Raw genomic sequence first — 10,650 nt, 5'->3', positions numbered from 1 at the left:
CTCATTTATAAACATTTTCATTTATGGTAAATTAATTTATATACCACGTGTCCATCATGGGATTACATGGATGATCGATCAATTGTTTAGTGACCAGTCATAGGTTTGGTATATAAAATTGATAGGGCCTCCATCGCTTAAAAGATGCATTAGAAGACCAGCTTTGGTTGCATCCATGTAATTGATGATCCACTTGAGGATTTCTTTCTCTGTCCCAAAATCAGCACTAAACCTGTAACATAAATTGCAAGAGATTTTATTCCTTTAGCAGGTCGATCATATATGAAAATATGGGTTACGTAATTAAGTTAGGGGGGAAAAAAAGAAGAAAAAAAATTGCAATTGGTAGCTTACCACTTCATGATAGTGGAGAATTTTACCGTCCTCTTATCTAAATCCACCTCAATCCCATTCCCATGGAAAAAATCCCTCGCAGCACTTCTTAGTTCCATTTCAATCCCTTGGGCTGTAAAAAACCGAACTGTAGGGCTTGATTTTGTTCCATTACAAAGCCCAAAGTGGATCAATGGATTAATCTTAGAGAGAGCCACCTGCAAATTTTTTAATTTTAATCAAATTAGCAACATTGTCATGAAGGAAAGTGTTTTATAATATGTTGTCTATTTTTCTAATAATGATTCCATGATATACAATATTCCACAAATTCATGCTTTAAGTTTTCATAAACCCCAAAAGAGATTCAACTTAAAAGTTGATTTAAAAAGTTAGGGGAAGTGTTTCCTGCGGGGGAGCATGGCCCTTGTGCGTGCAAAAACATCAATAGAGGTGTCAATATTGCATTTCATGGGGCAGGGTGGTCATTTCGCCCCTTCTATGTCTAGATGCTGGGGCACGCTCTCCCCACAAAGTTCTTTTTTCCCATAGGCCTTCAATCACATAAATGGAAGACAGTATCATCTATAAAGAGTGTCCCAATGCACAACAGCACGAGGCTCCCACTGTTGTAGGGTCTGGGAGGGGAATTTGGCTCTCCTCCAACCGTGGAGGAAGCTAGAGGTTCCAGCCCAACCAAAACAGGGGTGTTTGAATCATTTCATAGGCAGACCCCACCCTATGAAATGACCAAACCCCCCTGTTTTGGCTGGGCTGGATCCTCCACCTCCCGCCATTGCTGGAGGAAAGCCAGGTCCCTAGGAGGGGCAAATGTACGCAGCTTTACCCCTTACTTCGCAAAATAAGCTATTTCCAAATTTCGAACCTGCAACCAACTTGACCACTATTTATTGACCTTCCCCTCTGCCTTCAAAATAATTCCGAGGTTTTCAAATAGAAAATTGTTTAATTGAATTTCAAAAAAAAAAAAAAAAAATTTCATCATATTTAATGGATCTAATTCTCTTAGTTGTTTGGTTTAGATGAGGAAATGTTACCATTTCTGTTGATGCATAATTTAGAAGGGATAGACAATATATGTTTACGTACCTCTAAACGCTTATCTCCAGCTCCAAAGGGTTTGATCAAGTTGTATGGTGGTCTTCGATTATTTCTGAGGATACCATTCTTAATGGTTGTAAGAGAATAAGGGTAGCCTCCAATTACATACTGGAAGTTAGCGAAGAAGGTTCTTCTATCAACAATTCCTTCTGGACACCCAACCCTAATCACAGCATGGATGGCCATAGCATTGTGTAGGTTCATGAAGAAGGCGAGCTTCTCTTCTTCTGAGAGCATAAAGAGGTTGAGACGTTGAAGATCTTGCGTGAGATTTACGTATCTACACATTCATGAAACAAATAATAATATGGAGTTAATACAAACAGAATTCATGAAGTAGTTACATATATTGCTTGAAAACTTCTGTTTTTAGCTGGGCTGGATCCTCTAGTTCCCACCACGGTTGGAGGAAAGCCAGGTCCAACTTGGTGTGTGTTCTCTCTTTTTCTCTCTTGCCCTCGTTTTATTCATCAAGTGTTTCTGGATGGGCCGATCTTGATCATATGGATAGGATTGGCAGATCCAATAAAAGAGTTTATTCAAATTGAGCGAAATCAAGACCCCGGACCACGGATTCCTTTCACCGTGAGGTTGGGGTTTAAAAAGAGAATACACTCTTAGCAAGCTAGGTTGCTTTGTTCTGGGTTTTAACTTCATTGTATTACAATGGAAAGAGATGAAAACTTCATTTATTTTTCTTACACGAGGGTTTAAATTTGTTTAAAATCACCAAGGAAATGAAATAAAACGAAGCTTAACATTAACATTTGTAAAGGTTAAGAGAACATCTCATACATAGTAAGTCATATAATTGAGATATGCCAACAAATTTATCTATAACAAGTATAACATGTCTCCCACATAGTCTACCAAATCATTAGTCCATAATGAAATTGCAGGACTTAATGGGAAAGAGTCGAAAGGTTTCATATATAGGCATGACAGAATTGTTTGCTATCTCATCTTTTTCTTGGTGTTGTTTTATTTCTTTCTTTTGTTTTCCTCGTAGCTTGTATCAATAGGGTTGAGCTTTGGCAAGGCCCAATCTAGTTAACATTTAAACCTAAAATTCTCATGGGCGGGCATGCATGAATTGGACCCTTATGATAGACAAAAATTGATTTTCCACTCCCAATATAAGAAAAGAATCTCTTCATTCACGGTGATTTGATGCTATGATTGGACTTTTGGAACCATACATCTTGTCATTAACTCCTATCATTACTTGCAAAAGTGTCCTAATACCCCTTCTTAATCAAATCTGGTGAGTGAAGAGATTCCCTCTTCACCATATGGGGGAAGGAAAACTTGTTCCCCTATGATATATTGGTTTTCATTAAAGATCTTAACAAATGCAAGACCCACGTTAGGGAGAATGTTTTCTATGCCGCAGCGCAGGTTGGGTCAAGGCACATGGGTCTGCCACTCAGGGGGCAGGGTGGTCATTGCGCCCACCCCCATGTGCCTGGGTGGAGCCTATGCTGCGGCATAGAGAACAACGGCCCCAGTTAATATGCAACTTGCCATGGAATGGAAGGCATGTATACCTGACATCTTTCTAATCTAAACAATGGAGCCTAAGTATTTCTTCTATCATCTCTTCTGGTTTTCATGATATGTGCAAGAAAGAATGAAACAACATACCTTCGAAATTCCTCACTGTTGCTGATACCCAAGTAATCAACATGGCGTCTATCTTCGGAGGCATAAGACTCAAGAATGGCGGTCATGATCTTCGTTAGCCTTTGACTCACAACTGCTGCAGGCTTTGGTTCGCTGTCATTTGTGGATCCTCTGAAATTGAAGCATTTTGGAATGAAAGGTTCGTGTTCTAGGAAACGGTAGAAATGGTTACCATCTTCAAAATCGTTTTCCCTACACATTATTAAAAGAAAAAAGAGAGAAAAAACCTCAGTAAAAACAACATCAGTAGAGTCTTTCATGAATCAATCAATGTATGATTTAATTCCGTTCTGAAATCTTACCCGAATACGTGATGGATGAAGTGCCTTCTTGCCAGCTCTTTCCCTATTTCAACGGCCTAAAGATAATAGAAAACGGGAAAAACAGAGTCAGATCAGAGCACACACCAAGTTTAGAGTTCATGAAGCTTTGATAAATTAATCTTTTCTAGAGGTAAGTAAGCTGGGTTATATTTTAACTCAACAGCATCTCACTGGTGAACTTTTAGCTTGAAAAATCCATGAAAGGTGTTTAGAAAATAAAATTTAAAGTTTTTTTAAAACAAGAAAAGGAATCACAAGCTGAAAGTGTATAATATCTCCTCAATATATTCTCTCTTCTCATTAAATATGTGGGTCGCTCATCTCTCTCGTTAAACATATTATTTACCGCTAGTTATTGGTTTAACAAGTAATTAAGATACCAATATAAATGGGCGGTGTGTAGATCCTAGGCTTGCTTGAAACTCAAACTCAGTTTGTTTCGGAGTAAAAACTATGTAAAAGGAAAATCTGGAGATAAAATAAGAGTACGACGAAATGCTTGCATTTTACTTGAATTTTTTCTTTTTTACGCAGTTTTTACATGGAAAATATTTCATATTTTTCGAGAAAAAATATTTTTCAGACATTGGACTTTCATATCCAACAACTTCTTTTTATTTATTTTCATTTACAATTTTTTTTTTTACATAAAAAGGAAGAGCATTTATGCATAGTTGAATGAGAAAAAAAAAATTAAACCACAGATAATAATTGTATCATGAACCAAGATGACACCACTTTTGTAAGAAAGACATTCAAAATTGTAAATTGAAAATCATTTTTCAGAATTTGTATCGTGTTTCAATAAAATAATTTCTACTTCTTTTAGATGAATACATTTTTCTTTTGTTTTTAGGCAATTCAAAAATATATTTTATTGAAACAAATGAAACCTTACTTAAAACCTATTTAGTTAAGGATGCCCACTCTAGGCCCATCTCTCCTAGCCCCTATGTTTTTTTTAACCAACCTTTAATCTACCCTGATTATAAAATGGGTTGGGTTTGAGAATGGACTCACCCGATGGGCTTGTCAACCCCTTTAATTTTAGCCCAAAATACTCAAACCTGATGGGCTGATCAATCCTCACTCTCCCCATTGATTGAGTCGGTAACTCTAGAAAAGCTAGCAGCGTACCCAACCTCGGCCCATTAAAGTAGCATATCACTCATCCTTATTATAATGTGGGGTCATGCATCCATTGAGTGTAAGGAATCATTTAAAACGGAGGGTTTGTATGGTATTCCACCTTTGATGGAACCTTTGGCGTGGGATTGTGGCTCAGGACAAAGCGCGTACTCATCGTAGTTTGAAAAATAGAATGCCACATGGCAAACAACTGTGTTATAAGTAGTCTACCAAGAAACAAAAGTATGCACTTGTTTATCAGAAGTCCGTGACTGACCTATGGTTTTGATATGGAATAAAGTCAAACAACAGAGAAATGGACATAAGACATATGGTTTAAGTGGTTGAGGGGCGATTTTGGAATTAAAAGGGAGGATTATGTAGAGAATGTTTTCTCTTGGCTGGAAATTATTTTCAATAACTGAATTATGGTTGGTGAAGAATTCAAGGGAGTGCTTTAATCATGTTTTGTGGAGGGATTTAGAAACTTTGTTAGGAGATTGGGTGCTTTGCTTTTTTGGTATATTTATATGAAGTATATTTATATGAAGTTTTACCCACCTAGTTATGCTCTTGGCCGAACCGCTCCCTTTTTTCTTCGAGGATGAAGATGGAATTGGTGTACTTGTTTTTTCTCGAGCCAACAATCACATAGAATATAATAAATTTAATGTGGTTCGATATAAATGCCTATATCCACTTGAAAGAAGGAGAGATTTTCTATTAAACTTAAAAAACTCTCTACACTACCCTCCACTTCATAAATTGATATATCTTTGATTGTGTAGGATTTTCTACATCGAGACAATATATAAAGAACCCAAAAAACTTAATTCCCACACAATTATAATTCTACCCTCATACATGTAATAGACCAAAAAACTGAACCAATTACAAATACAAACCCAATAATAATTATATGGACTCGCAGAATATAAGAAACACCCAATCCCAATAATCTCCACCTTGGCTTAAATTCTGCAAGCCACAATGAAGAAGACCAATGTTGAAGTCAGATTTGCAAACTCTGCCATTGTCTTCACCTATTTGTCATGTCAAACCGGTATGGTCCACACCCACATTCGGGGTGTCCTTGCCTGTTCACCATATTCAAATAAGCATGGACTACACACCCCTACCTAGGGTGTCCGATCTCATTGTCGCCACATGATGTGACATGACTCCACCTCTTCTATTGCTACAGTCCGCTCCAAGAGATCACTGCTACTTACCAAATCCGAAGCGAAAGATACCCGCCTCTTTCTAGACTTGCACTTTTCATTGCTTGAACCATCTACGGTCTCTATCATCCATCTATTGCTTGAGTTCCAATAGTAACTCCAGCTATTTCAACATTCCCTTCAAGTCTGTATATATTCTCAATCATTTGTCTCCTGCATCTAAACCATAACCCCTCTAAAAATCATGAGAAGTCCATCTTCAAATGAGCATCTAAAACCTATTGAGTCTAGTGTTCCTAGTGAAATCAGATTCTTCTTCAAATCCAACACATACATCACTCCAATCAAAGTTCACCTAATACCATCAAACACATGAATTTGTACACTCTCAATCCCGATAATCTTGTTTTTTTTGCATTATTTGTCATTTTGACCGTACCATTATCATATGCATGATATATAGCAAATTGATCACTGACTTAACACATATGAAATGAACAACCAGAATCTAAAACCCAATCTGATGTTTTCCTACCTAACTAAGTAATGAGAAAGATATCTCCATCATCACTCCAAGACCCTTCCACGATAACAACATTTGATGATTTACTTTCATTCTCCTTTTCCTCCTCTTTTTTATCATCATTATCCCTTGGACAATTATTCCATATATGATCTTCCTCCTCGCAATAATAACAAGCTATTTTGCGACCTTTTGACTTTGAGTGACCCTTGTTCTTGCCGGACTCCTCCAATCTCTCATTTGATCTGCCTCTTTCCTGACTATCACCTGTAACCAAGGCACTACCTTCCTCCGACGCCCCCTCATCGCTATTTTCTTCTTTGTATCTCACATCAATGCAAGAATAACCTCGTCAGTTTTGAGGGCATCCTTACTAAACGTAATGCAGTCACAATATGATCAAATGAGGGAGGTAGTGAACCCAACAGAAGAAGTGTCTTGTTCTCTTCTTCGATCTTAACATCAAGTCAAGAGCCGACAATTCCGTTAATATCCTATTGAACTCATCCAAGTACATCTAAAACTTCGCTCCCCTGACAACCGAAGACCATATAATTGTTTCTTAAAAAATAGTTGATTTGTCAATAATCTGGACTTATACATGCTCTCCAGCTTTGCCCAGACTTCCTTTGGATCTGCCAACCCGATGATCTTCTGAAGAGTGTTATTTGGAAGATACAACTAGATCATGATGTTCACTAGATCCCTCAACTCTTGCCACTCATCTTCCTTCATCTTCTCCAGTTTTTTTGATTTCTTCTTGAGAACCTTGATTGTCCCCTCTTACGCGTGCACTTTTCCTTTTTCTTTCCTTAGACTGTGTGCATAACTCCCTTTTGGTTTCACTGATGATGTTACATCATCTTTTACCTTTTTTTTCCCTTAACCTCGTCGTTCTACCATACGAATCATCCTTTCTGTCAAAATTCTTTTTCTTGCTCCTCTCCTTCGTTCGTCTTGTACGAATTAGAAAACTTTGGAATTTCCCCCTCCTCTCCTTCCTCCCTCATGTACGGAATTAGAATTAGACTTCAGAATCATACAATGCTTCTCTTTGTGAACTTATTTCCTTTTCTATTTCTCTCTCTTTCCTCTAAGAACTCCGTGAATAAATAAAGAGAAAATCAGATCCACACACAGTAGTGAGAAAAAAAATACCTTCTTTCGGTGTCCTTGAGAGTCGCCTTTTCCTCAGATCTCCATGTATATCCTACAATGATCTATCAAACCTCGCTCTAATACTACTTGTTGTGGACGAATGCATAACCACGAGGAAGAAACCAAGCAAATAATCACACACAACATAAGGAATTTAACATGTTTCGACTTTCGACACAAATGCCTACATCTACTCGTGAGAACCAAAGATTTTCCACTAAACTTGCTAAACTCTCTATACCACTGTCCACCTCACAAAGTGATCTCCCTTTGTTTATATCAAGGGTTTTCCACACAGAGACAATAGATAGATAGCCCAAAAAATCCTACTCCCACACAATCACAATTCTACCCCCGTACATGTAATGGACCCAAAATCCAACTTAATTACAAATACAAACCCAATAATAATTATGTAGATCCGCAGAATAAATGACATACACAACCCCATAGTGTGTAACTGTCTAGGTGAGGATTATGCAGCGGACGCTCCTGGGAGTTGCAGATACTTGGGGGGGGGGGTTGGAGGATCATAAGGGGATCAGAAAGGGGTGGCAAGGGATCACGGGTCGGGAGTGTGCTAGGCGGTAGCAAGGGTAGTGGTGTTAAGAGGGTTTATGAGTGCGTAGGTAGCATGAAAAACAGAGGTGCGGGATGTGGTTTGTACAATAATAGGAGCTGTATGGTAGGGGTGGGGATGAACATGAGGGATGAGAATGTGTGGGAGCAAGAATCAGGGGGCTCTGTGGGAGGGTACGTTGGAAGGGGTGAGGATGCCTTAGAGAAAGAACAGAGGTTGGGGGTTGTGTCATGTGTGGGAGGGCTGGGACAGTACAGGAGGGGTGGGGATGTGCTGGAGAGGTGGGGCATTGCGGGAGAGACGTAGAGAGAGAAAGTGGAGATATACAGAAGCAAAAATAGACAGTCTAATTCGCAAGTTTTTCTTTTCTTTTTTATTAAAAGATTCTTTTTTCTTTACTTTTTTTCTATTCAATCAAACACAGCCTTGACCGTCATTTCGTGATCTCAAAAGTCAATTAACCTTCTGAGATTGCCGTGTGGTTTGCATGGTTGTAATGCACGGTATTAGAACCATTATCAGCAACATGGAAAATCAATACGATCGACCTAGATCGGCTGTATCGAATAAAATTACCCTTTAATTTCATTAAAAAAAAATAAAATTTTGAACCATTTTACCCCTTGTCTGTATCATGCTACCGATACAATATCAGCACGATAATGATATCAATGACTAACAAAACCAATATGTATCTTTCAAATACGATACCAATACTTAGAACCATGATCGTTTGTATGATTCAAAAAAAATTTACACTGATCCACATGCATGTATTATTATGTGAAATTTATTGAGAGAGAGAGAGATTCTATGTTCTGATTTGTGAACAAAAAGGACGCATCATTTGCTCAGGGTGTTTTCATATCCCCACGTGGTGGGGAGAGATGGGCGCACCATTTGCAGCAATCTGTACCACTAATAATCACTCCCAACTTATTTTTCCTCCTTTTCTGGAAAAGAAGAATCGCTTTTGAATGCACTGCAGTGCAGTCTTAAAAAACAAAGGACATGATGAGAAGGGGAAAAAGGTCTGAAAAGTTTCAAACAGCCTTCCCGGTTTCACTTTCGTGCTCTCTTCCCCTAGGAGGCTAGGACCCATTAAACTTAATGTCAGAGATTAGTGAGGATGATCAGTTCAACACAAGTACATTCTCACCATTGGATTGAACCCTTAAAATCGCCTCGATATGGATCTCTGATATATACTAATCTAACGGGTATAAATTATAAAATCGAGTCCTGGTGCTATGATGTCCTAGAAGATTCTAATCTAACGTGTATAAAAGCATATTTCAGGATAATATATAAACTAGAGACGTACAAAATCGGGTTACGGTACATACCTTTTTCCTCCCGCAATCGAGTTGCAGCACAATCATCCCGACCATCTCGCTCCCAGAGAAACAGTTCTTCACGAGTTTCATCTTCATCAACCGGTCCTGAATCGGCAACCTTTGCCTCAAAACCCTAACTGTCGAGATCATCTCGTCCGTCCGTTCCTCATCTGGATCATCAAACCCATACACCGGCGGTTGTGGTGCATCGTCAGGGCACCTCTTCACCATCACCTCCTTCAATCTGTGGTCGAACTCTCCACCGTTCCTTAGCGAATTCAAAACCACCAAACCCCCAATAAGCTTCTCATTGAAGAAAATCTGAGGCACAGTAGAGCTTCCGGTTCTCTCGATCAATTCCTTCTCTCTGGTTGGGAAAACATCGATGTTGATCTCAACGAATTTCAATCCTTCCTCTCTGAAGAACGATCGAACTGCTGTACAATCTCTGCAATTCGATCTGGAGAAGAAGCTGATTCTACCTTTAAAGCTGATTTCTTTGTTCTCTTCGTTTTTCATCTGGACAATCACCTTGAGTCCTGAAAGATGGATTTCAGTCACAGAGGAATCATTGTCGTAAGGTTTTCGATTATCTGTATCTTTGATAGACGAGAAGCGATTTAAAATTGCTGATGAGAAATTGTTGCTCCGATCGCGAAGGTATTTGGAGAAGTTCTCCGACAGGGACTGTGATCTCTGAATTTGATTAAGCTCATCACGGCTCGTTAAGGATTTCATCATCCCTGGTGGACGTTCTGGCTGAGGAAGATGCGAGTGAGGTCGGATAAGTTGCGAATCTCCATTCAGATTAATGGCTTCATTCGCATCAGAAAAATCATGACCTCGGTCTGGAGTCTCTGTTCCATGTGCTTCGTTTTTGATCGATGAATTCGAATTGCTTGTGTCTTCTTCCACAATAATCTCTCTTTTTTCGATCTCAATTTCAGACAAATCATTATCCATAGACGCTGTTGCAGAATTCTTAATGTGATCTCCCATTTCTTCTTCATTTAATTGTTGATCACCGTTGAAGAAGTTTCTGTTTCCATCTTTGATCTCGATCTTGCTAGGGCTATCGCCTGCGTGATTTCCATTACAGTTTCTTGCTTCTGCTCTGTTAATTTTACCCGATAACTCCATTAGACCTGCAATTGATTTCAGAGGGATTCCACGAAAGCAAGACAAGCTAGGAGAAGCTATGCAGAGAGGAGACGGAAAGAGACGGAACCGGGATGGATTTATTAAATAATTAAATAAATGAAACATACAAAGGAAACGAAGG

At 38.8% G+C, this 10,650-nt stretch overlaps 1 protein-coding gene across 1 annotated transcript; it reads right to left on the bottom strand.

Moving 5' to 3' along the window:
- On the bottom strand, positions 1-10,429 carry LOC122646520. Its single transcript, XM_043840093.1, has 6 exons — positions 9,378-10,429; positions 3,441-3,496; positions 3,100-3,330; positions 1,444-1,735; positions 355-551; positions 1-232 (listed from the first exon to the last, which is right to left on the bottom strand). Exons 1-6 carry the CDS (start codon positions 10,365-10,367, stop codon positions 79-81), a joined length of 1,920 nt encoding a protein of 639 aa, XP_043696028.1. The 5' UTR covers positions 10,368-10,429; the 3' UTR covers positions 1-78.
- Between the last annotated feature and the right edge of the window lie 221 nt (positions 10,430-10,650).

This window comes from Telopea speciosissima, chromosome 11, assembly GCF_018873765.1.
Source record: "Telopea speciosissima isolate NSW1024214 ecotype Mountain lineage chromosome 11, Tspe_v1, whole genome shotgun sequence".
Lineage (NCBI taxonomy): Eukaryota > Viridiplantae > Streptophyta > Magnoliopsida > Proteales > Proteaceae > Telopea > Telopea speciosissima.
This window is presented reverse-complemented; position numbering and strand designations above follow the sequence as displayed.

Bases quoted from the DNA above. Each gene is read 5' to 3' on its own strand.
- LOC122646520 (XM_043840093.1), bottom strand. From the start codon at position 10,367: ATGGGAGATCACATTAAGAATTCTGCAACAGCGTCTATGGATAATGAT. The intron at 1,736-3,099 runs GTATGTTGTTTC...ATGAATGTGTAG, and splicing joins AACAGTGAGGAATTTCGAAG to ATACGTAAATCTCACGCAAG. The intron at 552-1,443 runs GTACGTAAACAT...AAAAATTTGCAG, and splicing joins CTGGAGATAAGCGTTTAGAG to GTGGCTCTCTCTAAGATTAA.